The sequence below is a fragment of the Maylandia zebra genome, linkage group LG17 (genome assembly GCF_041146795.1).
Source record: "Maylandia zebra isolate NMK-2024a linkage group LG17, Mzebra_GT3a, whole genome shotgun sequence".
Classification (NCBI taxonomy): domain Eukaryota; kingdom Metazoa; phylum Chordata; class Actinopteri; order Cichliformes; family Cichlidae; genus Maylandia; species Maylandia zebra.
This window is the reverse complement of record NC_135183.1, coordinates 26,110,533-26,137,171: the sequence shown is the minus strand read 5'-3', so window position 1 is coordinate 26,137,171 and position 26,639 is coordinate 26,110,533. Positions and strand designations below refer to the sequence as shown.

At 40.6% G+C, this 26,639-nt stretch overlaps 4 protein-coding genes across 7 annotated transcripts; 1 reads left to right on the top strand and 3 right to left on the bottom strand.

Moving 5' to 3' along the window:
• Positions 1-282: 282 nt before the first annotated feature.
• On the bottom strand, positions 283-8,014 carry usp18 (ubiquitin specific peptidase 18). Of its 3 annotated transcripts, XM_012918330.4 has the most exons (11): positions 7,772-8,012; positions 7,154-7,350; positions 5,921-6,017; positions 5,660-5,802; positions 5,503-5,582; positions 5,279-5,413; positions 4,747-4,842; positions 4,271-4,432; positions 4,059-4,190; positions 3,845-3,888; positions 283-839 (listed from the first exon to the last, which is right to left on the bottom strand). In XM_012918330.4, the coding sequence occupies exons 2-11, from the start codon at positions 7,203-7,205 to the stop codon at positions 767-769; spliced, it is 1,014 nt and encodes a 337-aa protein (XP_012773784.2). In that variant the 5' UTR covers positions 7,206-7,350; positions 7,772-8,012; the 3' UTR covers positions 283-766. The 3 variants fall into 3 exon arrangements, with proteins under 3 accessions (XP_012773784.2, XP_076731988.1, XP_076731989.1); XM_076875873.1 differs by lacking the exon at positions 7,154-7,350 and having other exon boundaries at positions 7,772-8,014; XM_076875874.1 differs by lacking the exon at positions 7,154-7,350 and having other exon boundaries at positions 283-836; positions 7,772-8,014.
• A 1,995-nt stretch (positions 8,015-10,009) lies between these two features.
• pex26 (peroxisomal biogenesis factor 26) lies at positions 10,010-14,023 on the bottom strand. 2 transcript variants are annotated; one of them, XM_076875801.1, is made up of 6 exons: positions 13,914-14,023; positions 13,640-13,826; positions 13,421-13,558; positions 11,670-11,995; positions 11,428-11,568; positions 10,010-11,327 (listed from the first exon to the last, which is right to left on the bottom strand). In XM_076875801.1, exons 2-6 carry the CDS (start codon positions 13,810-13,812, stop codon positions 11,215-11,217), a joined length of 891 nt encoding a protein of 296 aa, XP_076731916.1. In that variant the 5' UTR covers positions 13,813-13,826; positions 13,914-14,023; the 3' UTR covers positions 10,010-11,214. The 2 variants fall into 2 exon arrangements, with proteins under 2 accessions (XP_076731916.1, XP_004548421.3); XM_004548364.3 differs by having other exon boundaries at positions 13,640-13,946.
• llph (LLP homolog, long-term synaptic facilitation factor) lies at positions 13,975-16,042 on the top strand. Its single transcript, XM_004548366.4, has 3 exons — positions 13,975-14,118; positions 15,189-15,416; positions 15,550-16,042. The coding sequence occupies exons 2-3, from the start codon at positions 15,200-15,202 to the stop codon at positions 15,711-15,713; spliced, it is 381 nt and encodes a 126-aa protein (XP_004548423.1). The 5' UTR covers positions 13,975-14,118; positions 15,189-15,199; the 3' UTR covers positions 15,714-16,042.
• A 1,426-nt stretch (positions 16,043-17,468) lies between these two features.
• On the bottom strand, positions 17,469-25,964 carry hcls1 (hematopoietic cell-specific Lyn substrate 1). Its single transcript, XM_012918350.3, has 16 exons — positions 25,825-25,964; positions 24,976-25,059; positions 24,797-24,870; positions 24,055-24,178; positions 23,800-23,910; positions 22,764-22,818; positions 22,566-22,676; positions 22,369-22,479; positions 22,183-22,293; positions 22,043-22,098; positions 20,733-20,802; positions 20,450-20,601; positions 20,195-20,371; positions 18,286-18,448; positions 18,134-18,202; positions 17,469-17,929 (listed from the first exon to the last, which is right to left on the bottom strand). Exons 2-16 carry the CDS (start codon positions 25,057-25,059, stop codon positions 17,793-17,795), a joined length of 1,605 nt encoding a protein of 534 aa, XP_012773804.3. The 5' UTR covers positions 25,825-25,964; the 3' UTR covers positions 17,469-17,792.
• Between the last annotated feature and the right edge of the window lie 675 nt (positions 25,965-26,639).

Here is a 26,639-nt window from a genome sequence, read left to right as displayed (position 1 = left end):
TATGCAGAAACCATCGAGATGACTAAGCATGAAGCCTGCTGCCTCTGGCACCGTGTAGACATGTTCCATTCTGTCAGAGCTCTGCAGCACATAGGCACTGTTTCACACGGTCAACCCCCCCCCCAACCACCTCTTGGCCAACACAATGGGAATTTTAGTGGCTCAGTTATACCAAGCACTGGCTGCAACTGCAGTGTTTTTGGTCCTCTCAGGTAATTCACATACACACACACATATGTATGTATGTATGTATGTATGGTTTGGAGCATTAAATACATAACATAATGGGAGGTTTAATACCCAAGCATAGTTTTAATAGTGGTTAAATAGACAGAATACATAAAATAAAAGATGATTGTGTCACCCAAATGAGAAAAAAATGCATCGAGTGTTCTTCAAGAATGACTCATAAACAGCTATATCAGGAAAATGCACACCAGATCTCAATGCAGGTATTTCCCCAAACAGCAAATATCTCAGCTAAGCAGTCACTTCAGACCAACCCCCCAGTACCAGTGAGTGTGTTCACAGTGTGTGTGGTCTGAGATGGAAAACCCTTTCCTGTATAAAGTCTTCAACGCCACCTACTGGTTAAGAGAAATTCATTTGCTGGTTGAGCTCAGTGAGATCAGGAAAAAAAAATATAGACTATAAAACCTTTCACATTGTGGAAAAAGGTCAGAAATTCCCATGAAATACTTCCATAAAATCAATGCATTCCATATTTTATTGCACCATGTCCCCTGATTTCTTTGCACCCATCCACTCAGCCAGAAAGTTCAGGCCGTGGCCTCCATTCTTCTGAATCTCTTCTGTACATTAACATGTACGCCGTTCTACTGCAACAAAAGAAGAAGAAAGAAAACAATGAAGCATTCTTATATAGCAAACGGCAACATAAATAAGGAAGGAAGAAAAGGAAACCATGATGGCATTTTCAATTCACATGACAGGAAAAGTGAAACTAAAACTTCCAGGTGTTTTCCAGAAACCAGCTTGTTGTTCAAAGACAAGACAACATAACGGACATGACGGATTTCCTCTGTTTAGGGGTTCAAAAGTTTGAGAGTGTTCGTGGCGAAAAACACAATCACCTCTTTAATCAAGACCACGGAGCAGAGAATAAGACTTTGTCTAAAAATCTAAAGCTCCTTCTGCAAGGAGAAAGATGAAAGCTCCATTATGTCAGCAGGAGTCAAGCAAATGGGGCTTTAAATGTTATTATTAAAATCTCTGATTTAACTCTGAAAAGAAGTGGAAGCCAGTTAAAGTGTGATAAAATGGGAGTCACATGTTTGGTTACTCCTTGCTCTAGGCATGGCTGTTGTTTTACAGGGAGTTTTTGAAGGTGAGAGCCCGAATGCAGAGAATTCTCTGAACAGATCTCCTTCATATTTCTCTGAACTATTTTAACTGTAGGAAACATGAATGGTGAAGTCACTAAGCACCTCATAGTTGCATTCTTTCTAACAGTCAGCAGGGGCGACTCTTCTGGATGCAGAAGAGCAGGGTTGTCGGTGTCATTTTACAGCCCACATTGATCTTAAGTGTGTCGGAGAAGTGAACCTGCCCTTACTGTCAGTGTAAAAAAGTTTAATTAGCCAGTTAATCCCTGAAATATCTCAATATAAGAAAAAGAGGTGCAATTCCAACAGTATTTCCTCAATTTTTCTATGTGATAAAGACATGAAATAAATCTGTCAGTACTATCAGTTCTGGTAGCTCATTGCTCACACTGTCCTGTAATTATGAAACAGAAAGTTTGCGTTAATTCACCGAGGATACTTTTTCATTTAGTTCTTTTTCAGTAGGAAAAATTGTAAAATTTGTGAAAATACAGTTAAAATTCTGAAATGTACATCCTCCTTCACATTTTCTAAAACTGTCCAGTGGGAGTCTTTGCCAGGCCGATTCTGGCCCTCGGGCCTTATTTTTGAGAAAAATGATGGCGCTATGATGATGTGTGACCTTCCAGTAGAGGTCCCAACTAAACAGGGAATATCAGGGAGAGGGATAAGCACATATCCCGATTCATCTGGACCAAAAGGACCCAAAAGTGTAAAGTATTTAACGACGCAGCTGCCAGTTTGACATATGAGGCTAGGTGAACTAGGCCTAAACGATACAGCTTAACAGGTATAATGCCATTTTGGAGTAACACAACAAACTAAGAACTAAATAATTTCAAAACTGTGTCCTTTGAACTGGACAGAAAGGACGTTTATGGGCAGATTTGTCATTTTTTCTTAAAAGAAATAAAAGAAAAAAATGATGATGCACAACTATTAAAGATCGCCATGGCTGCAGGTAAACAAACAAACAAAGAAAGCTTAATGGTAGCTTCAGAAGATGTCTTTTCATAAATATAGCAAATTCAATGTGATCAACAGAAAAAGTGACTTTTGCTCTTCAACTGCAGGGGATGGAAGGACATATAAACTAGAGGAAATGGGACGGTTATAAATAGATGGACTGCTGCAGGTTCTTCCTGCAAACTAAATGTAGGTGCTCTGATAATAATAGATGAATATCCTTGGAAAAAGTGGAAGACTAAAAACTAAAGGTTGTTTTTTGGGGGGGTTTTGTATAGTGTTAATTCTGCGGCACGCACTGTCTGGTTAGCTCTGTCACCTCACAGGAAACAGGTCTTGGTTTGAATCCACCGGCTGAAAAATTAAACCTTTCTGTGTGGACACTGCTTGTGCAGAGAGGAGGAACCTTCAGAAACATTTTTTTAAAAACCATCACATCCTCCTGGCTCTCAGCTGTACAACCTCTTGCCCTTTAGTAGGCGCTACAGATCCCTCAAATCAAAGAAAGGCCGACTCTGAAGCAACTACCGCCTTATCTTCCACTCCTGCAATAATTTCCCTTCTGTGTAATATAAGCCAACTCAGCGAGCAGTGTCTTACATTTTTGGTCACTGAACTCGTTCCTTCTTTTTTTATTTACTGTGCAAATGACTATTTGTTTTTTGGTTTTTTCTCTTTGCATCTGTAAGTGCAGCCATGTAATTTATTTACACACAAAAACATACGATAAAAGACTTCTAATTCTAAAACTAGACATCACGTCCGATCCACACCTCAGTGACGCATTTTTCCCAAAAACTAAGACCACGACTAGCGAAATGCTGAAAATGATGCGTTGAAATGTCTGACCTCATCGTGGCTACATCCTTCAGCCTGTGGTCTCTCCACACTTTCCTCTTTAAGAACAACACACTGACATTTTGACACAGTCGTGAGTTAGATGAGACTTTTGATATCACTCTCACGTCTGTGCCATATATAAAAAGTTGAAAGAAGCTACTGGGATGTTTGTTCAGCCTTCGCCATCGTCATCTTGGCATTTTGAGGGTGGATCTGACTGAAAAACTGAGAAACCACACAGTCATATGGCAACAGCCTGTTAAAATAAAGCAGGCCTTTACTGTGACTCTAATGCGGATCATAACTTAACCAACAGCCTGTTTTATTCAGTAAAGTAGAAAGTAGCACTGATGTCTCCAGGAAAGCGTTTCTGAAGTCTTTTTGCAACCAGGTGAGTCAAAATAAAACAGATTTAAGGTGCTTCGGTGTCATTCGATCATTCGGTCATTTATGTACAGTCTATTATTTATGTACTAAGTAGCTGGTGACAGGATGGCAAAAAATCTAATGTTTTCAAAGTCTTACTACCTCCTTGCTCCAGATATTCAGACCAGAATCAGACTGACTAGGTTAAAATGTGTCCTCATTAAGCTTTGATGAGCCATTTCCAGCTGCTGTAGACAGCTTCATGTTTATGAGTGTAAAATGTGTGAGAGGACTTCATGACCCCAGTCAGAAACTGGGCATTTTACCTGTGTCGTCCTCCATATGTTCTCTGCACTTCTTCCCAGGAGGTCTGTGGATTTGAATGAGAATCAGACAGAAAATTCATCAGAAATTGGCAATTCAATAAAAAGCACAGAGGGTGAAAAAGTTACATCCCTCTCTCCCTTTGATATCTGCAGATACTTTCACATTAAACTGTATACTGTGATTATTTGTAATTATTTTTTAGATCCGATGTACCTGCTGTACGTGGCTATCATCTGCATAGTACCAGCACTTGTTCTCCCTGTGGCGGACGTAAGCAGTATAGTGCCCAAACATTGCATAACCAGAGTGCACGACCACTGCGTACAAGGTGTACCTGCACTCATTCTGGAAGAAAAACAAATAAATAATCAGAGTATTCACAAGCAAAAGATGCAATATTCACGTAAAAAAGAATTCAGACGTACCTGTGCAAAGTTTTCGGAGAACACATCTTGGAGACTCTGGGAGAAATCAAAGGTTTCTGGGAAAGGAACCCTGCAGTCAAGTTTGTGTGTGGAACCGCGGCTGTTCCGAAATCGCTTCAGGTTCATGCACAAGATACGAGGCAGTGAGAGGAGTTTGACACCCTGAACAAAACAAATGAGTGAATGTGAGTTCATGATTATGCTGGCAAATATGTTTCACCCACCCACTCTCGTCCACTCATCCCACTCAGCCCTTTAAATATGTTTTTCTTTCCTCAAAGATATTTTTATTAGATTGAAGCAATGAAGAAAAATAGATACACACAGATTTGTTATACAACAAGCAATTAGATTTCACAATGATTGTTTGAGCTGACACGATAGAATACAGATTAATGACACATTCACATATCTTGTAATTGATTTCATCAGAGCCTTTTCAATGTGTTGGAGGGCGATTTAAACCCGAGTCTCACCTGTCTGGATGGGTTCTTAGTTCCACAGTGTGCACAAAAGCAGGAGTTTATGCCCTTGAGCTCCTGATGCTCAAAGAAAGAGTTCATGCAGCCCTCCTGAAAATATGACAAACGTAACAAAATAAATAGTGAGTAAAATAAACAGTGACAATGCAATACAGCTAAGGTTTGTAACCTAACAAGTCATATGTCATTCATTTGATCTTTTATGAGTGGTTCTGTGCTGGACTATTTGCTGGTGACTCTGATTTTTGTAATCCTAATAAACTTGTGCATTTTCTCCCTCTTTACACTTGTGTTGTGTGGATTTATAAAATCTCCCCCTCCATGTAATACTTCCCAGTCGAAAATGCTGTATTTTATTACACCCATATGATTGGATCAGGATTGGCTAAAATCTTTGGCTTCAATAAACTGTAAAAATTTGAGATTTTAAGATACGGCCTCCAATAAAAGGGAAAAAATAACAAACAGAGATAGTGTGTTTCCCAACAGTTTTAGTATTCTTAAACAAAAGAAGAAGAAGACCCACAAGAGAGTTGTCGTCCTCCTTTACATAAAGCGGCAGGCTGAGCATGTAGCTGGTTTCAGTTTGGATGGAGTTGCACTTTAAACACTGCAGGTGTGTCTCCACTGAAATCTTGTACAGATCCTGAATTTCCCCAGCCTTTCAGAGAGGGCAAATGCAAACAAACACTGTTGCAGATAACACATGCAGAAATGAATAATATTAGAGTAGTTTGATCGCAGTCCAACCAGAACTCTGTTGTCCATCTGCTGGTGAATGAAGTTGAGAATCGAGAGGAACACCTCATCTGCATCATGCTGCACATTAACTGTAAAGCATCATTAGAAGGTGTGAAATAAGACACATCGGCAGGAGGTATTTTCTCTGCAAAAGCATGGCTCTTACGTTGAAAGTGGTTTTGGTCCAGACAGTGGAGGAAGTCACGATGTGGAGTGAGCTGAGGGAGGTCACCCCGCATGGCCTCAAGAACTCTCTTTAGATGCAGCGCGACATTACGAGCATCTCCTCTCGCACCAGCTACATCCCACCTTTTAAAATTCATAAAAGCTTGTTAATATTGTAAACAGCCTTAGGATTTCCACAGTAAGTGGCACTACAACATCACTGAGTCAAGATGAAAGCAGCTGTAGTAATTCGTGTGATTACCTTTCTAGCAGTTCTGCTATTTCCCAGGTAGCAGAGAAAGTCTGCAGCAAGCTGTTCACACAGCATGATAGACAATAGTTGGAGAGGCCTCTCATCCCTGTAAGAGTAACAAGGGTTAAATAACAGCCTGTGACACCGTGAATCAACCCACCAGAGCACCAGCGGGTGTGTGCATGTGTGAAAATAAATAAAAATGGAAAAGCACAGTCAGCTGTGGAGAACCCCGCATTTTTGATATATATTCTATTAAAATAGCAAATCATGGTTTTAGAGATCACAGAGCATGAGGCTTGTTCGGTTTATTAGTTTTAGGCCCCGTGTTGAGCAGATGTGGAGCAAGTTGACTTCACTTCACACAGACTCACGGTCAGTATTTTGGTTTCTGTGTCACTGAAATATGCCTGACCTGAAGGTCAAATGCAACAACAGACAAAAGAGCATTTATGAATCAGTCATAAATTTATGAGGCTTAAAGAGTTCTTTTGAGGTGCAGAAATCCTTTAAAGGTTTGTTAAACAGCATTACCACCTCCTTAACAACCCAGTATGATAAATATGAGTAAATATGAACATGAATATGATCAGTTATATGACTATTAGCATAGTTTAAACAGATCAGCCAGTAAATGATTAGATTATACAGTCACCAGACACTTTATTAGGTACACCTTTTCAACTGCATGTTAATTCATATATCTGATCAACCAATTACATGTCGGCAGCTCAGAGCATTTAGACATGTAGACGTGGTCGAGTCGACCTGCTGAAGTTGAAACAGAGTTACAGAGTGGGAAACAAAGGTGATTTTAGTGACTTTTAACATGGCATGGTTGTTAGTCTGAGTGTTTCAGAAACTGCTGATATACTGGGATTTTCCCACACGGCCATCCCTAGAGTTTACACTGTAAAGTTTGATGTCAGAGGTCATAAGAGAACGACCAGACTGCTTCAAGCCGATTAGAAGAGTAGAAACAGCAACTCAAATATTCACTAAAATTAGGTAACCAAAATGAAACTGAGGCTATACTTCACACGCTTCACCAAAATTGGACAATACATAACTGGAAAAACGTTTTCTAGTCAGATGAGTCTTGATTTCTGCTGCGTGAAAGCATGGCTTTTCCTGCCTGCCCTGTATCAACAGTTCAGGCTGCTGGTGGAGAGGGAGTAATGTGGGGGGTATTGTCTTTGGCCCTATAGCACCAGCTGAGCATCATTTAAATCCACAGCCTACCTGAGTGTTGTTGCTGACCATGTCCATCTCTTAATGACAACCGTGAACCCATCTTCTGATACCTGCCTCGGGCAGGTTAACGCACCATGTCGCAAAGCTCAAATCATCTCAAACTGGTTTCTTGAACGTGACGATGAGTTCACTGTAGCCTACTCAAATGGCCTCCACGGTCACCAGTTCTTAATCCAGTAGAGCACCTTTGGGATGTGGTGGAACAGAGATTCCCATTATGGATGCAAAGCCAACAGATTTGGAGCAAATGTGCGATGCTGTCATGTGAGGAAAGATTTCAGCGCCACCAAGGTGTACCTAACAAAGTGGCTGTGAGCGCATTTTTGGCACACTGTGCACTACATTACTCATGATTGTTCATGACCGAAAAAGCACTACAGCTTTAGAAAGTTAACTGACTAAAATAATTTTTCCTATCTGTGAATAACACTTGACTTCAAAATTGTTCCGTTTTTATTTACTGTGAAATTAATAACGAGTGCGTCTACGAATCGTTGAGGAGCTTTAATCGTATTTAACAAGCATCTCGTGCATTTCGCTGAAGTAGGACCTTTAAACTAGTATTTATAGTTCTCAAGCAAACAGGAAATAATATAAAAACATCACCATCGGGTTGAGAATGATCCACTATAAATAAGTGATTCTCCAGAGTAAGTCTAGAAAAGAAATGGGAGATCCCAGTAGACATCAGTGCAGCCTTCTGCTCTTCTTCAGGGTCTCAGGACGGTCACTAAACCAACAGAGGGTCGAGCGTTTGTTGTACTTCACTGTAAACATCAGCGCCACAGAAACAGTTCCCAGCAGCAGTTTCATTTTACAGCTTTCTCTTCGCTTTGCTGGAAACGAAACTCACAAACTGTCATGCGCAAACCGGCTGGAACTATGACGTCGACATGTTACGGCGATCACGTCGGCGCTTATTAGCTACACAGAATTGGTGACACACGCGTCCAGATTATCTCCACAGTCACAGGCAGTACTCTGTACTCGAATACTTAAGTATTTCCACTGTGTGCAACTTTATAATAATACTTCTCACCTGTACCCAGGGGCGTGTCCAAAGAGGGGGGCAATGAGTGACCCCAGCCCCACTTTAAAAATGTGATTAAACTAATGTGACTTCCACTTTTTTTTTAAAAAAAAGAGGCCCCTAATTTTTTTTACATGCATGCAGAACTTTATGAATTACAGATAATATATTCTAAATTTCCTGCAGCACCACTTTTTCTAAACTTCAGGGACATGTACGTTTACCTGAACACTTTTATTTACTCTTTCACTTTTTTCGCTACTTGTAAGCTTTCAGAAAACAACTTAAACATTTAAATCAGTTTTAGATTTAAAACTGCTTAACAGTGCTGCATAAGATTACATTTAATAGATCTTCACATAAATTCTTCACTTCACTTCTTCACTTCCTGCCACCATCGACTCACTTCAGTTTGCTTACCGGACTAATCGTTCCACAGACGATGCCATATCTCACCTGCTCCACACATCCCTGAGTCACCTGGACACTGGCAGAGGGAATTATGTTAGGATGCTGTTCGTGGACTACAGTTCAGCATTCAACACAATAATTCCCTCTAAGCTTTTCACCAAGTTGACGGATCTAGAACTCAGCTCATCACTGTGTCAGTGGATCCTCAAGTTCCTCACAGACAGACCCCAATCAGTGAGAGTGGGAAAACAAGTCTCCCCCTCCATCTCACTCAGCACTGGAGCGCCTCAGGGCTGTGTTTTAAGCCCCCTGCTGTACTCACTGTACACTTATGACTGTGTAGCCACATCAGACACCACCTCCATTGTCAAGTTTGCTGACGACACTGCTGTTGTGGGCCTGATCTCCGACAACATCGAGACGGCCTACCTGGAGGAGATTAGGAACCTGGAGACCTGGTGCCAGGAGAATAACCTCCTAAACATCAGCAAGACTAAGGAGCTGATCGTGGACTTCACTACAAAGCAGGCGAGGAATTACAAACCCCTCATCATCAGTGGCACGCCAGTGGAGAGAGTGGACAGTTTCCGATACCTGGGTGTCCACATCACTCAGGACCTGTCATGGTCCTGCCACATCAACACCCTGGTTAAGAAAGCCCGTCAGCGTCTCTTCTTCCTCTACACCAAGCGGTGCAAGTCCAAAGCTAGGAAGATTATGATGGACCTCTCCCATCCCAACAATGGACTCTTCTCACTGTTGAGGTCTGGGAAGCGCTTCCACTCCCCCTTAAGGCCAAAACAGAGAGAATGAGGAGGAGCTTCTTCCCCCAGGCTATTCGGGCCCTGAACCAGGTGTAGGACTGGACTCTCACACACATCACATCACCACACGCACCACCACACATTTCCTATAATCCTATAATTTATAATCTTTATAATCTCTTCTGCTATTTGCACATTCTTTACTGTAAATTCCTAAGTTAATTTGTAAATTTTGTAGTAACCTGTAAATTGTAAATATTGTAAAACTTTTTTTCTGTCATTTAATGGTCGGGCATTGTACAGCTACAAGCATTTCACCCCCATGTCATACTGTGTATGGTTGTGTGTGTGTGTGACAAATAAAATTTGAATTTGATTTGATTTGAATTTGAAATTAAATTCAAATTTTCACAACAGGAATATAGGATTATAAAAAAGTTTGTTTTTCCCTGTTTAAATTTTTACTGATGATACTTTTGGAAAGGCTTGACAGCATGTTAAGTAATCGGTTACTTAACTACCCATCCATCCATTAAAAAAAATTAATAAAAAAACAAGGTGAATGGATTCTGCCCTATTACACACACTGTCACATCCACATATAATTCAAAATTATAATTCAAAATTGATTAACCTATAAAAATTTAAGGTTCATTTATGAGAATTATCAATAAAATAATACATAAGAACAGTCACAGGGACACTTAAATGCACAACAAATATCTTCACTTTGACATTGAAAGTACATTTTCTTGAGATCCAATCCTGTGAAAAACTAATTACAATCTGACAGCTTCCATTTGAATTAAAAGGGTAACATGTTGATAATGCACTTGATTAATTGATCATGACCACTTCTATAAAAGCTGAGGTTTGCTGGAATGGAGCATTCCGGTGTCTTAACACAGCGCCAAGGAGGAAAAACGTCATCTCTGTCCACCTTTCACACCCATTAACGTTGTTGTCAAATGTCGTAATTGTGGAGGAACGAGTTAAAAAAGTAACTGCGGCTTCCCATCGATCTGAGAAAGGTTACAGGGTCATTTCCAAACAATCTGAAGTCCATCATTTTGCAGTGAGAACAATTATTCACAACTGGAAAACATTCAAAGCAGTCGCCAGTCTTCTCAGGAGTAAACGTCCCAGCAAATTCCACACCCAGTGCATGATCTTGGACGTGCAAACAACTACATCCCAGACTCTACCGACCTCAGTTAGCATGTCAAATGCAACACTTCTAGAAATGTCCTTTGGAGAGACGAGACCAAAGTGGCAATGTTTGGCTGTAATGCAGAGCACCACGTTTGTTGAAAACCAGATACAGCATATCAGGACAAACACCTCGTGTCATGCACAGTGGCAGAGGGGTCATGGTTTCGGCTTGTTTTGCAGCCACAGGACCTCAGCACATTGCAGTACACAAAACTTAAACCGGCTATTATAACTATTGTTATAATCATTTAACAAATTTCATATTCCTACAGTGATACACTGACTGCAACTGTTTTCTTACCCCTATTCATCATTCTAGGTACTCTGAACCAGAACAGTGAGTCACTTCCTAGACTTAAAAAAGGAATGGAAAAAAAACACATCAGACTCTTGATGACTCATGTGTTGCTTTGAGATGGACAAACAAAGGATGTATTAGTGAGGAGCTGGGCAGAATTCATGGGAAGCTGTGTCATGTGAGCTGAAGAGTCTGCAGCTTAAAAAAAATGCAAGTTTTCCTGGAATGAGTACTTTAAATGTTTTATAGATCTGACGTGAATATCATCCATGTTGTCTTACAAACAGTCCTTAGAGAATTCATTTAAAATGATAGACCAAGCATATTCAGTCCTCTACAGTCCTTTGCTCTGAGTGACTGCCTGATAATACGGTGCAAACATGGCGTTCCACATCTGTTTGAGCAGCTGCAGAAGTTTAGAAATCCACATGAACGCAGACGGGAGAGCTGCAGGTAAAAAAAGCACAACAGAAACGCATTTATAGTCACTTTTATTTTAACTTCTAAAAGATGATGATGTACCAGCAGAACTAAGGTTTCACCCAACCTGGATCCATCCGAAAAAAGAGCATGTAGAGGAGGATGGCAGTCAGAAAGATTCTCCGGAAAGGGAATGAGCCGGAGCCAATCATCAGGAGTTTTCGGTATAAAAACCTGATCACAGCCTCAAGTTTATGGACTAAAGTACCTGCAGAACAAAAGCAAAATCACAAACAGTTAACAGTTTCAGTCTTTTTTAGGCCGCTTGGTGTAATGCATCTCATAAGGGTTGAGGCTGAAGTGTCAGACCTTGGGATGAGACAGGATGTTCGGTGACGTCAGAGCTTCCACTCATCCTGGGATTTAGAGGAGGGTCTTGATTTTGTCGCTCTTTTTCTTCTATGATATCCAGCGCTGTCTGTCTGTGTTCTTCTGTGAAGGCGCTGCTAAAAACCTCGCCTGTGACCAGCTCCCGAGCCTCGTCTGCCTCTCCCAGTGGCACAAGGACATGCAGCAGGTACAGCTCTGCCACCGTCCTGAAGCTAGTTGCCCTGCTGTTGGATGGGTAGTGTAACCAGGCTCTGGTCACCTCCTGCATTACAGCAGGCTCACCCACCTTGGAGTAAAGAAGTATACTGCCAAAATGAGACACAAAATCACATTAGTTAGTATTTTACTGAAGTTTTTAAAGAAATAAAATCCTAAATAGTTAATGCAATACTTTTCTAAACCCCTTATGTTAAAGCTTAAAGTCTACACATGAGTCAAATCTTGTTCATCTGACTTAAAATCCACTGTGGTGGTCAAGTATATCTTTCAATTCTTTGTAAAACACAGACAAACACATCACACCTTTTAGCAGAAATAAGTTATTTTGGGTGTCCTGCATTCTTGTCCTTCAATCTTTAATTCTGAGAATGATGGCACCACACATATCAGCATCAGTCCCAGAAGTCAGAGGTTTAAGTAGGAAACATGGCGTTCCTAAGTATTGGCACAGTATCTGGGAAGCTTGGCTCCAAATTTATGGATATGAAGGCGTGATAAATGTCTGTTTCGTTACTAGAACAAGGCACTTTTATGTAGGATTTTTTTGAGTTTATCACCCATTTCCAGTCGTTGTCCAAATATTTCAAAAAGCCAACCGTTTTTCATTGGACCTACCCACTGACATAATAGATTTGGGATTATAGTCTCCAATTTTGCCTGCTGAAGAGCTTTGGAGGGCATACACTTTGGACTTCACAGACTTTATAGTTTTTCCTACAGATAAAGACCTCTTCCATAGCCATTCAGACCTCATCAAAGCAATTGAGTAATAAATAAAAGTTCTTTTTTTTTCTTACACTTTGTACAATAGTGTGGGCTTTTACAAATGTGACCTCATTGGGTAAAAAAATATGGCTCATCAAGTCAAAACTTCTAGTTTTCTATTTATGGGACAGTCTGGGCAATGAGCTAGCAGAACTCGCTCTGTCATTTTACACATTTATTCATTTAAGCCTAAATAATTGTGATGACAGATGTCTTTTATTTACTACAACAACATTTCTTTATCACAAAAGGCTGAAGTCATTAATATAAGGTTTGATTATAATAGCACTCAGAATGAAGCAGAAAAACACAGCTCCTATAAGTGATTTCAAACAGCTATTCTTTTGAAATTCAGCATCTGAGAGACTTTATACTGTTTGAGTGAAACTGTGACTATGTACCCTCTTAATCTAAATTGAGATCAGTCAGTAAAAAACAGTGAATTGTTCATGTCTTTTAAAAGTTTTATTTTTAAACGTCGTTATTAGTAAGTTTGTCATATTTGAATATTTCTGTTATTTGTAATTACATTTTATTTTCATTTTTAATTCATGATTAATTATATAATTAATGACGGATCAAATGTGCTGATTGAAAAAACATGTCTTGGAGAATTTGCATATTTGAACTGTAATACGATTTGTATTTTATACTTTATTTCATATTGCGTCCACCTGCCCAAAGGTTGGGGATCAATAGATCAGTGTGTAATAATAATAATAATAACAATAAAACTCTTTCCTCACCACATCTGCATGATCTTCGCTGGTATTTTCTCCTGCTCATACTGTTGCAGAACCCAGCAGAGGACATCACGCCACTGATTGAGCTCAGCCAGAGCCTGAATCCCTAAGATGCAGAAACCAGCCTTGAGCTCTGCACATCTGCAGGAACAGATGTTTCTGTTATAACACAAAAATCCAAGCTTCCAGTTAAACATGTGCGTGAAGCTTCAGGACCCTCACCTGCTGTCCTCGGGCTCCAGGCCGGCGAGACTCTCCAGACCACTGAGACATGTGTCAAAAGCTGCTTGGAAGTCTCTGTGCACCATCATTTGTTCTGCAGCCGACTCCAGAGTGTTGAACATCTGGGTCACAGCAGCAGAGAGCGGAGGGCTGGCGGCCTGGAAGCTGTTCATGACTCCCGGATGAACTTAAAACAAACCCAACAAACACTCAAAGGGTTTAAAGCACTTTAGCTTGCAGCTAAGCACGAAATTCTCCACAACGGTTTGTTTACCTTCCGTTTAGCTTCCTGGTATTAGCCCACTGTCCAATCAGACGCCACAGTCTTCAGAATGTCCGAGGCAGCCAATCATATTGCAGCTCTTTCCATAGCACGTGATACATTTTTTCCCAAGCTTCTAAACACGTGTGCGGAGTAGAAGAGTGTGTTGTTCACACAGTTTAAGCGTCAAAAAGCTCATCTGCTGCTTCTGTGAAAAGTAAGTCACACTTGTATGTTATATAGTGGATTAATGATCACACCTGTATGAGTTTAATGAGGGAAAGAGGCTATTTTTATGTGTTTTTAAGACTGGTGCCTCACTAGGAGTTGGGTAGCTAACTTGCTAGGCTTATTGTGACGGCCAGTATCGTGTAACTAAACGGAATTAACAGCATTTTACCATTTCTTGTTGGAGGGGGGTGGGTGATGATGATGATGATGTTAGTGCTGTAAATGTTCAACAGACCAAACGTTAAAGTTTATCACCGAAGCTGCTCATTCCCGTTTTATTGAGATTTAACAGCTCGGTGGATTCGCTAATCCTAACTTGCCTATAAAATCTTTAGGTTTACGTTATTAATCATGGAAGGAAAATTGTAGTACTGCACTTGTCGGCCACTTTGTAAGATACATCTGTTTACGATTCAGCCAATCACGCGGCAGCAACTTGGTGGATTTAGTGAAATGTGAAAGAAAGGTGATGTAGGCGAGTTTGAATACGGCATAGTTGTTGGTCTGAGTGTTTAAGAAGATGCTGATCTGCTGGGATTTATAATATTTTTAATATTAGTGTTGGGTACTAGAGACCAGCTCAATGTTTATAGAGTTGTAGAAGAAGACAGTCTGAATGCGTAATCAGTTTTATTTAGACTTCTCTCCCCCAGGTTTACTTAACTTTATTAGTTAGTTTGTAAAGATGTTGCAGTTTATTTTCATTCTGTTTTTTTTTTTTGTTGTTAGTAGTATTACTTAAAAAATACGTTATAAATGGATTTTTTTATTCTACCTACCTACACAAATGCATGTCATATTTAAATAATATACATCGTCTTGAGGTTCTTAAAAGTAAATCATAAATTAATTAAAATCCAAACATCCTCCTGAATCCCGGGCTTCAGCTCAGGCAGTGTGGAAGAAATCGGCAGTCATTGGCGAGACATGTCGCCTCAGACCATCCATTTGTCTTCTCTTGTTTTCACTGTTGTGTGGTGTAAGGATACATGTGAAAGTCCTAAAAATTCGTGAACCCAAGTTTGCTTGACTGGTGATTTGTTAATGTCTTCGCAGCATCTTTAAAAATGGCAAAAAGCCTTCGGAGTAAATTTAAGCGAAAGATGCGGGCAGAGAAGAGGAAGAAGAACGCTCCAAAGGAGCTGAATCGTCTGAAACAAGCTCTGACCCTCGATAAGAAAGGAGAAGTCGCCATGACCGACATGCAGGAGATCGCCACAGTGGTGCCAGCTGAGAAGATAAAGAAGCAGGCCGACGTTAACATGGAGGAGGCAGAGCCTGATGGTAAGACAGTGAGCACCACAGTCAGCAGCCTTTATAGTTTGTTTGGTTTTTTTTTATTACGAGGTGATGTCACACCTTTTTCTGTGTCACGTGTATCGTATCATGTGTGCGTGTCTGTGTGTCTGTGTTTCAGATGGCAAGATGGACATGGACAGCAAGCGCAACAAGAAAACTCTTCTGGATGAACATGGACAGTATCCGGCGTGGATGAGCCAGCGGCAGGCCAAGAAAATGAGGGGCAAACGATTGGGAAAGAAAGGTGGCAAGGGAAAGAAGAAGAAGAATGTTGCCTGGTAAACCACTAAACGGGAAGACCGTAATTCTAGCTTAAAGACTCTGGAAGCTGAAACACAGCATCCTTTCGTGATAATTGTTGTGTTTCTTAATTAAATTTCATTGTGTCTGGTGGATTTGAAGATTTCCGGGCTTTGCCACAGAGCCTGAGATCGTACAGAAGTTCACTGCAGAAACTGGTTTGTTCTCATGGAACAGCAAAACCCTCTCTGACTTGAGATCAGAGGACGGAAAACGTGTGTGTAGTGTGTCTGCAGAAATGTGAGTGGTGCACGTGTATTCTCTGCCGCAAGTTAAGTCTCTAAACTCCCATTAAAAAATCTGTCCTATGATTTATTCTGTTCACTTGTTCTTTTCATTTTCTTGACATCGTGCAACTCTTGCCCACCTCCAGTGGCCCCTGAAGGTGTGTCAAAAAAACAGAATTATTAGTATTTTAATATGATTTATAATTTCAATTGTTGTTTGTCATAACTTTAATTCATTACGCACATTCTTTACAATTCCAGTACTGTGCAAAAGTGCATGGTGGATGCAGATGTGATGGTGCCTCTTTTATCGTGTACTTGTCCGGTTTCCTCTTTTTATGGACACACTGCATGCACAACATGCCGAGATATGCCGACAATCACCTCGTTGGTACAAAACTCCTATTTCAAGCCCTTCACCCTGTGTTATCTTTGCCGTTTTTCATACATTCAACTAAAGAAATGACAATAAATGATGTTTTTGGTGACAGACTAGTAAACACAACTTAAAATTAGTTCATTGCTAAGTTGTCTGTTATGTGTATACACATAAATCTTGAGTTGTGTGTGTGTGTGTGGGGGGTTACACTTGAATGATTCATAGGTCAGTGTTAAGTGTTTCAACAATCAAACAAACATTCCTCTAAATTGGTCAGGTACAATGACTGGGCTAAAACTGAGTTTAAAAAAAAGCAGCCAAAGTCCAAAACTATGAAGCAGGTCAAGAGCACTTTAAAAAATTACAAGAAGGTCCGGCTCGTACAATATATTGAAAAGAAAAACTTTAACATTTCTTAAAATGTGCATCATAGGCTATGTCTATCATCTGGTGATTTGTTTTTGCTACATCTGTGTAGCAGTGGATGCTATGGAGGTATATCATAAAAGGCCAGACCTGTGTCTCCCCAGTTATAGGTCTTAAATTAAAAAAATAAAATAAAGTGAACCAGGATCTTTCACCTGTCAGGTAATTGCCTGAACCGCTGCACAATAAAGTGACCTGTTTAATGCCGGTCCTTAGCCATAGTTAACGTGATACTGGCCTAATGTTTTTGTGAGGGTTTTCTACTTTTACCATTTCTGTTAGACTGCCAAATGTTATCAATGTTGGCTTCTTATAATTTAATTTTGTAAACACGGGTAGAATAATGAAACAGATGTTCTCCAGCCATTATGGTTTGTGGCTGTGCATAGAGATGATGACTTGGCCTGCATAGCTTTGAAGCTACTGTTTCACAGTAAAATACATATTAAGTATTTTCTTTCCCACACTAGATAACTCTTCCCTTTTTTGTAATACTAACACAAACATGGTGTTATACCAATGAACATGCATTGTTTAAGTGCGCAAGAAATCGCGCCTGCTGCAGAGTCGTTACATGTTTAAGGATTAATCATCACCTCGCTCATCACTGTGTCCAAACACCAAGATGGCGATGGCTAAAATGATCAGCTGGTGCTCGTGTTTTCAGGTCACTGTAACCGCATCAGAGGAAAGACAAAGCACAGGTTACCAGGAAGCTTTTATTAGAATAGCAGAGCCATTTCTGGTCATAACTGTGATTACATTGGTAAAATAAAAATCCAGTGAAAGAAATGAAGAATAAGGTCCTATACCATCAGTTCCTTGCAGAGGTGTACACGTTTGCTCCTGATCAGGTTTGGCCTGATGCTTTTTCAGTCGGCACATTCAAAGCGAAATATTACACAAATCAACTGATTTTAAAAATTTGCTCTGATTTGATTGTTAAATACAAATTCCTCCTCCTGTTCAACAATATTGAAGTTTGTTTAAGTGAAGCTTGTGCAAAAATAGACTTTGGGAGCGTGTTGCTCACTCGATCAGCTGAACGTAAGCGGCCGGGAACAGACCGGTACGTCCGTGACACTGTCCCTTCCACCAGCCCTCGTCAATCATCTCTATGTTGTAGATTATGTCGTCTGGATTGAAGGAGATCTCGTCATCGGCCTCTGCGTGAAAAAAGAAAAGCAAAGGATTTATGCTCACATTAAAAGGAAAAATAAATACAAACAAAAGCACTTGTGTCACAGCGCCAAAGGAACACCTGTGCTCACGATCCCCTTTCAGTATGTAAACAAGGCAAACCAAAGTAGCCCAGATCAGCTATTCCACAATGAAACAGAACATCTGAAACAGAAAATGGAGAGTCTTACCTCCAATATAGTCATAAATCGCTATTGCCTTCTGGCCACATGTCAGGTCTTCATAGTCGTTCTCGTCAGCTGGGAGATAAAATATGCGAGATTAATGATCAGTAGCCACGAAAGGGGTCCTGATTAACTCACGGCTTTGCTTAGAGGCAGACCTTTACGCTGAGGAGGAGGAGGAGGGGGATGACCGATGTCTTCATACTCTCCATCATCATCATCCACATCTATTGACCTTTCAGGCAGAGGAGGGGCGCCCGGTTCCTCAAAATCGTCCAAGCGTGGTGGCAAGGCCGGGGGCTCCTCGTATTCTGGTTCCTCCTGAAAAGTGAAGTTAGATGATTTGTAGTTAAGCATCACAGGTGAGGATCATTAGAAAGGAACCCGTTTCAGAGACTTAGGTTAGTTGCTGAGTTTTGGAGATACCAGCTGTGAAGATGTCTCTCTTCTTACAGCATTTTGCACCACATGGTTTTGTCTTTTTTGTTAAAAAAAAAACTAATAGCCTCAAAGTCTGCTGTAAACATTTTCACATGGGACCTATTTTCTTTCTGCTTTTCCACATCCACAAACCAAAAACATTCTGCAGAATTATGTTACTACTGACCTGTGAATTGTCCAAGGATAAAAAAAGCACCCAACTCACCAATTAGGTGTCTACACGTAAAAGACAACTTAAGAAAGAACCGGTTTTAAATGGTGACTTTGCCTAAAAACACATTTGTCACAAAAACACATAATTTGTCTCCATTTCTTTAATGAATTTATGAAAAATTCCAACGATACGACAGTCTGACAGTCTGACAGACTTGAATAGTATCTTTGTACCAATAAGGTTGATTCCCAAAGAGCTGTTAGCTAAAAACACAGAATATCTTGATAGTATGGTGTGCAGTATATGTATGTGATAGTATGTATCCTTACAAATTTGAGGAAACTGGAAATGTGGAGGGCAAAAGAAAAGAAGTGGCAGATCTAAACAACTATCTACAGCAGATGAACAGTATCTGAAATACCTGCATACCTGAATAAATCACAATGCACACAACCAAACACTATCAGTCATGGATTGGCATACATGCCAACCCCCCTGATTTTTCCAGGAGGATCCCGAATTTCAGTGCCCCTTCCGAAAATCTCCCGGAGCCACCATTCTCCCGAATTTCTCCCGATTTTCCATCCGGACAACAAAATTGAAAAACCATATCCCAGACTGGCCCAGCCAATGCCAGTTTCCAACAATGGCTACTACTACTGCAGCCACTTAGTTTTAATATTACTCTTATTAATCTTTCTGGGTCGCAAAATAAACTTTTAACATATTTTCAGGCGAGAATGTAGCTGTGTAAACTTCAAATATCTGAGCCGGCGAGAACAACAAACTCCCGGCATATCGTTTTCAAACCCCCGCGGCCTTTTGCTACTCAGGTTAAACATGATATATAAGTCACTTAGATAACTTAAACATTGTGTGGCCTTTTTCAGTGATTTATTTGTTCGTGAGTAAATGGGTTTGGCTGAGATTAAAGTTATTAGATTAGATTAGATTAAATAAAACTTTATTAATCCCTCGGGAGGGTTCCTCCGGGGTTTTCACACAGCTGAATAAATGTCAAACAGAAAAGTGATTAAACAGAAATGTGAGATGGTAGAGAATTTACGCCAGCGTCTGGTTATATTTTAGACAGCAAGGAGCAGACGGCAGAGTTTCACTGCACCGAGAGAGCTCGTGACGTAATTCTGAAGGCTAGACCTTCACCATCGCTCATTTCCGGTTGCCCGGCACCTGAGGACCACGAAGCCCGGGTCCTCAGGTGGATGCAGCCTCTGAATTTGGACACCCCTGCTGTTATAATAACGGTGACATTTAACTTATTTTATCCGATAAATAAACATAGTAAAATTCAAGTTTTTTGCATATATAGGTATATGTATACCTATATATACAAAAACATATAAATATATATAAATATGTGCATGCTGGAGGAAAGATGGGTGAATATGAGTCCCATGTTTTAAACACGAGTTGTTATTTGGTACATCTGATTTTTCATATGTGTTTCTCACCACCGGCTCCGGCTCCAGCTCTGGCTCTGGCTCCAGCTCCGGCTCCGGCTCCGGCTCCGGCTCTTTCTGAATCTCTGGAGTGCGACGGTGGATTTCTGGTGTTGGCATATCGTCCTCTGGATCAACATGATGACCTGGTGGTACTTGAGATTCCTCCTCTCTTCTTCTTTCTTCCTCCTAAAAGAAAGAACATCAATCACGTGAGCTGAAAACAGCTCACCTTGTAGCTCTTTACATTTTTGCAGCGCAGCGTACCTGCTGCTGTCTGCGTTTGGCCTCCTCTCGCTCTCGGCTCTCTCTGGCTTGCCTCCTCGCTCTCTCTTCTTCTGCTTTCTTCCTGTTCTCCTCATCAGAAGCCTTGGCCATATTCTCAAAGCGTGCTTTCAGTTTCCCTGCACCTGCACTCGCTGCATAATAAAATCCAAAGTGAATATGAATGCAGTGCATCATGGAAACCATTGAACAGTTGTGGATTTAATTGCTTGCCAGACAGATTGCAGAGTGTGAGTGATTATGTTGGAGAAACAAATGAACTTACAAGCCTCTACTGGCTGTGTCTTTTTATATGCAGAGGTCGGGGAGTCCATGTCTGTGAAGCCTGCTGCACTCTAGAGGTTAATAATAGAAAGAAAGAATTATTTTTCAGAAGTTTGAATTGTCACTACAGATATCATGTTTCAATAATGACGGTTACAGCTGCAAGAATACTCAAGCAGGCGATTAACTGACTGGCAAGAAATAAATCAAAATTAAAAATTAAAAGCTGGAGGTTTGACAATCTGCTGCTTGTCTGTTCCTGTCAGGTCAGGATGATGTACAGGCTATGAAACAGCCTTATTTCAGCTGATGATGTGGGCACATCTGGGCCAATCTGTTACTGGGGACCTCTGATACTCGGGCTAAACCACAAAATAAGTGGAGCTAAAAATGTGATCAAAGTCCCAAGAAGCAAGATGTTTGATGGTTTTTTGTTTTTTTTAATGCTTTTGCTTAAGATTAAAAATCTTTTTTTGCAGAAGTTCCTTGGCTAAGAATCAACAGTGGTTACACAGCAACAACATATACAAAAAAATTATACAATAAAGCATCGGTAACTGTCAGTGTCGCCTCAGGCCAGATGGGGGTGTAGTAAGGTTCAGGCCCACTCACTTAAATCTTTTAACAAGTTGTGCCAAAGGTTCTACAGTGACTTTGAACATGACAAGACATCAGTTCAGTTGCGTCTAAGTACAAGTTATTTAGATATGTCACCACTTTGCAAAGGTCTGGAAGAAGACCCAAACAGTCACCATCTCAATATGAAACAGGCTGGGCTGTAAAGACAAGGGCGGATCTACAGGGGGGCAAAGGGGGCAACTGGCCCAACTACATATAAGGTATTTTTACATACTTCACTGAAGAGGTATGTGCCACCCTAGACCTCTTGCCCTTCCTTTGCCCCCCATGTAAAATTTTCTAGATCCACCACTGTGTGAATACAATAACATCCTTTACCTTTTTGACAGTAAGTCAAATCAGTGAGTAAGATGGGAACAGACCAGCATTGGTCTCATAAATAAGAATGTTTATTCTGGTTATACAGAACAAGCAGACTATTCAGGCTAAGAATAAGATGTACAGTGGTGGAGAATGGCTTTAAGGTTTTAGGTAGGTATTAAAACATTTTTAAGTTCATTTTATGAAAATGAAAACAGAAATAATCGATGTTAATTCCAACATTTAGCATGTGTGCCTCACTTTTTCCAAAGTATTAATTATTCCCCAGATGTTATGGCTACTTTCCATTTTATTCCAGATTAAACAATGAATCCAAAGACAATAATACAGAATTTCATCCTTGATGCTGACCTTATCCATGCGGTCTGCCTGTACGCCATACCGGCCACCGAAACCTGCTGAATAATCTGAACACAGAAGCACTTCATCAGTGTGATGAATACAGGAAGTCTGTTCCTGTAAATAACACATCCGTGGCTCTCTCCTCTAACCTTTTTGTGACTGATGTTTCTCCGTCTCAGCTTTGTAATCGTACCCCAACGCAGCTTTGTCGACTTTCTCCTTCTCAACACCAAATTTTCCTCCAAATCCCTTTGAGTAATCTGCACAGAATAAAGCAATCAAGTGTCATGAAAAAAACGGTGGCCGAACCTGCAAAAGCTGCAATTTTAACTCACCTTTCTGCGACTGATGCTTCTCTGTTTCTCCTTTATAGTCATACCCCACGGCAGCTTTGTCTACCTTCTCCTTCTCCACCCCGTATTTCCCTCCAAATCCCTTAGCGTAGTCTGGTGAACATAAATTTCAAATGCATAAAAAAGCAAATATAAAGCACATAATATAAAAAGAGACAGTTGCTACAACCTGAACTCACCTTTCTGAGACTGATGCTTCTCAGTCTGACTCTTGTAGTCGTACCCCAAAGCCGCCTTGTCCACTTTGTCTTTCTCGACACCGTACTTTCCTCCAAATCCCTTTGAGTAATCTAAAGCAGTGAGTTATAAGAATGTAAGATTTAGACAAACTTCTGATAGGAGAATAGTGAATGACAGATGCAGGACAGTGGACGTACCTTTCTGAGATCCATGCTGTTGCACTTCTCCTTTGTATTCAAAGCCGACGGCAGACTGCACAAAGATTGAAATCATAATAAAGATTAAGCATCGTATGTGTGGAACTTTTCTTACTGAAGAAACATCAGCTGTGGAACAGGCTCCCAGTGTGGATTAAGGAGACAGACACTCTCTCTACTTTTAAGATTGGGGTTCAAACTTTTCTTTTTGACAAAGCTAATAAATAGAGCTGGATCAGGTGACACTGAAGCCTCACCCACAGATGCTGTAAAGCTGGGGATGCTACAGGACTTCCCATGATGAACTGAGCTCTTCTTTTCCACTACCGATGCATTTATATGTCACTACTCCATGTCCTCTCCTCTCCTTCCCCTCACACCCCAACAACAGATGGCTGCCCCTCACTGAACCTGCCTCTGCTGGAGCTCTCTTCCCATAAAAACTGAGTCTCATTTCTCTATTTGTCATAAAAACAGGCTATCATTGATCCCTTTCCCTTTCCTTTAAAGTCAGGTTCTGATTGGCTAACTTTGACCATGTTTAAAAGGAGTATCCACCAGTATATGTAGGTATAATAGAAACAATGGAAAGTATAATAGATCCCAGTTTTAACTGTACCGTTCACAGCAGATGGCCGCCCCTCCATGAGCCAGTCTCTACTGGAGGTTTGTTCCAATTAAAAGGGAGTTCTTCCTTCCCACTGTCACCAAAGCACGTGCTCACAGTGGGTCATATGAATGTAGTGATTTTCTTTTTTTTCTTTGTATTATTGTAATGTCTTTACCTTATAATTAAAGCCCTTTAGGGCAACTGTTGTTGTGATTTGGCGCTATATAAATAAAATTGAATTGAATGAATCCTGTTGTTTGATGGCATAGAGCAGCAGACAGAAACACAGCAGAGACGGAGACCTCATCATGTCATTTAAATCACATCTGAGTTACAGAATATCAAAGAAAAGATGTTAATGTGGGTGCAGTGTGCTCCCTTTTACTTATTGTTGCCTATTGTGAAAGAGTCTGCTTGTCTTCTCACCTTGTCCACGCGGTCCTTCTGAACACCATATTTCCCTCCGAACCCTTTCGCTGCATCTTTCTGGGAAGAGTGCTTCTCCACCTCTGCTACATAGTCGCTACCCAGAGCCACCTGGACAGCAGAGACACATCCATTCAAACAAAAAGGACACCGTTTAAAGAAATGGTGGGAACAGAGTCGAGGGTAAAGAGGAGTCGCAGTAAATGATAGAAGCATATCACCATAATTCCGATTTCAATGAGAAAAACGTGTTACCTTGTCCATTCGATCCGTCTCCACTCCAAACTTCCCTCCATATCCGTACGATGCTTTGGGAATGTTCTCCTTCTGCTTCACTTTCTCATGCTCCTCAGTGACCTTGTTTCTGAGCTCTGCAACACTGCAGGGGCCAAAACACATGAATAGTGAAACAGACGGAGTTCATGCTATTGCGAACTCAATCACTAACACTCATACACTCATCATGGTAATTTTAAACTGTTAGTATAGTAGTTGTTCCTCTGCTGCTTACTCTTAATCTGTTCCAATATTAAAATCTCTTACGAGTCACAAATTCAAGGTCACAAATGCTCAGAAGCTCTGAGTACACGGATACTGCTAATGGGCGGGTTTTCCCAATAGGGTGGGTCATGTGTCTGTCTAACTAACCACAACACTCTCTTAGAAGATTAATTAAGTTTTCTGCTTGATGAGGATCCACAGCAACTTTGAAGGTTACCAAATATTCATTAATGAGTGAATTATTGACCCTGAATAAGCCACAATTGATACAAAATCTGTCCCACCCGATCAGCAGAGGTTTAAATATCACTGTCAAAGAGTTGTCAACATCACCATCATCATACATTATCCATATTAGGAAAGACTCGCGGCCTGACAGCTTACGCTGTGCTCTCACTTCCTCTTCCTGTTGCTGCACAGCACCCACTGTGTCCTGAACTCATCTACGTGCACTATAAAAATAATATTTCCAGGAACAGGCTGCACGTCTTTTCACCTGATGTGTTCTTTACGTCCTGAGCCCTCGATGGTTTTGGCCCCCCACCTCTGCTCCTGCTCTGACACGTCATTCTAAAAAACACACACACACATAAACACAAAATCAGAAATGATTGACGCAGAGGTGTCTACCCAACCCTCCCTACAGTGACGCTCACTCCAGGAAGTACACAGTACCTCAAAGTCAGGGTCCGTCTCCCAGTCATCCCCCTCTCCAGCCACCTTCATGCTCACATTGTGGCCCACCACTGACTTCCACATCTGGGGGTGGGAGATTAAAACACAGTGAGCCACAAAGGACAGATGCAATAAAGATCAACGACCCCTTCGTGCATTAAAATGATTATTCTCTGTTTAGGTGATCACTAAAAATAAACTAACGCACAACCACAAGCTCTGACCAAACTCTGCTCAAGTCTCAAAAAGGAAGTTATTCTGAACGTGATGGTTCATTTCCCCAAAAAGAACATACACTTTTCTTATAAAACATGTAACTAAAACACTGAAAAAGCTGCATTATAATATATTATTTAAGAACATTATGCACTGCATATGTTAAAATCATCTTTAATAAGGTGGAAATGAGAGATTTTATGTCGTGAGGGAAGCAGATAATCTAATAAAAATGAAGTCTTTTTCAGTAGCTGGCTACAATTTATCTTTAATTATATTTTTATGCCACTTTTATTGCCATAAATGGTAATTCTAGGCTAGTAATGACAGTCTCAGTAATGCTGGGCTTGTTATTTTTTAATATTGGACACACAGTTCAGGTAAACACTGAGTTAAAAGCAGAAAATAGGTTATTCCCGTATTATTTAATCACTTTTATGTCATTCAAATGCTTCGCATCTGAAAACATGAGGCTGTTAAGTCACATTTGTCGCTACTAACGTTTCACTGTGCAGCACTTTAAACTGCGACTGCTTACATCTACTTCCTTAATTTAACGGAAATATTAACAGAGGAAAGTTAGACGCTGGCTTGTTAGTAGCTTCACTTTGAATACAAATATAAGATCTTTACCTTTCAGTTGTTGCGCAGTTTGCCCGTGTTTAGATGAATAATGTGCAACAGTAAGCGGTCCTGCGGGGTCTTTGCACGAGTCGCCGCACTCTAACGGGCGAGGAGTGAACGCGGATCTAGCACACGTGAGCGCGCTTTGGTGAAAATACCTGCACAAGTGTCGCCCCTGTCTGCCCTGGGGATTTAAGAGTTCATACCTGACAGCAGCGTGGCCGTTTTCTTTTATTTTTCATATATAAGCGTTTAAATTAATTGTAGGGATTTAAAAATATATATAGATAGTGAAGTGCTGCATTCAAGTACCGTCCGAAATCAAAGAAAGTCCACCAGACATGCGCTCTTAAACAGTTTCAGGTCATAAAAATCTCCTCTTATGTTTTCCAAGCTAAAGCAGTTTAAGACCGATTTAAGTAGACTGATTACAGACCAGCTGCTGTGGTGCAGTTGCAACATTTGGGGGCTTACACAACTTAAAACAGCTGGGAAAAATGATAATGAGCACTCACTTTTGGAGTCTGTCTATGCCTCAATAATAAAAATGGGGTTGGTTAAAAGCGTTTGCAGTTTCTGTTTGTCAAAACCAATCTCAGAAGGCCACTGGTGCGAAATGGGAGGGTAGGTCCTAAAGTATTCGGGAAAAATAATCAATCCCGTTACCAAAAAGCAAGCAATGCATCCTGGTGCACCTCCCTATATAACGTCAGCAAACGAAAACGCTCCTACATAGTAAAAGTAATAAAACCAGTTTTAAAGTGAGTCAAACACCTAAAATAAACTAAATCTACAAAAACAATGTCAAGAAACAAAAGCTGTGA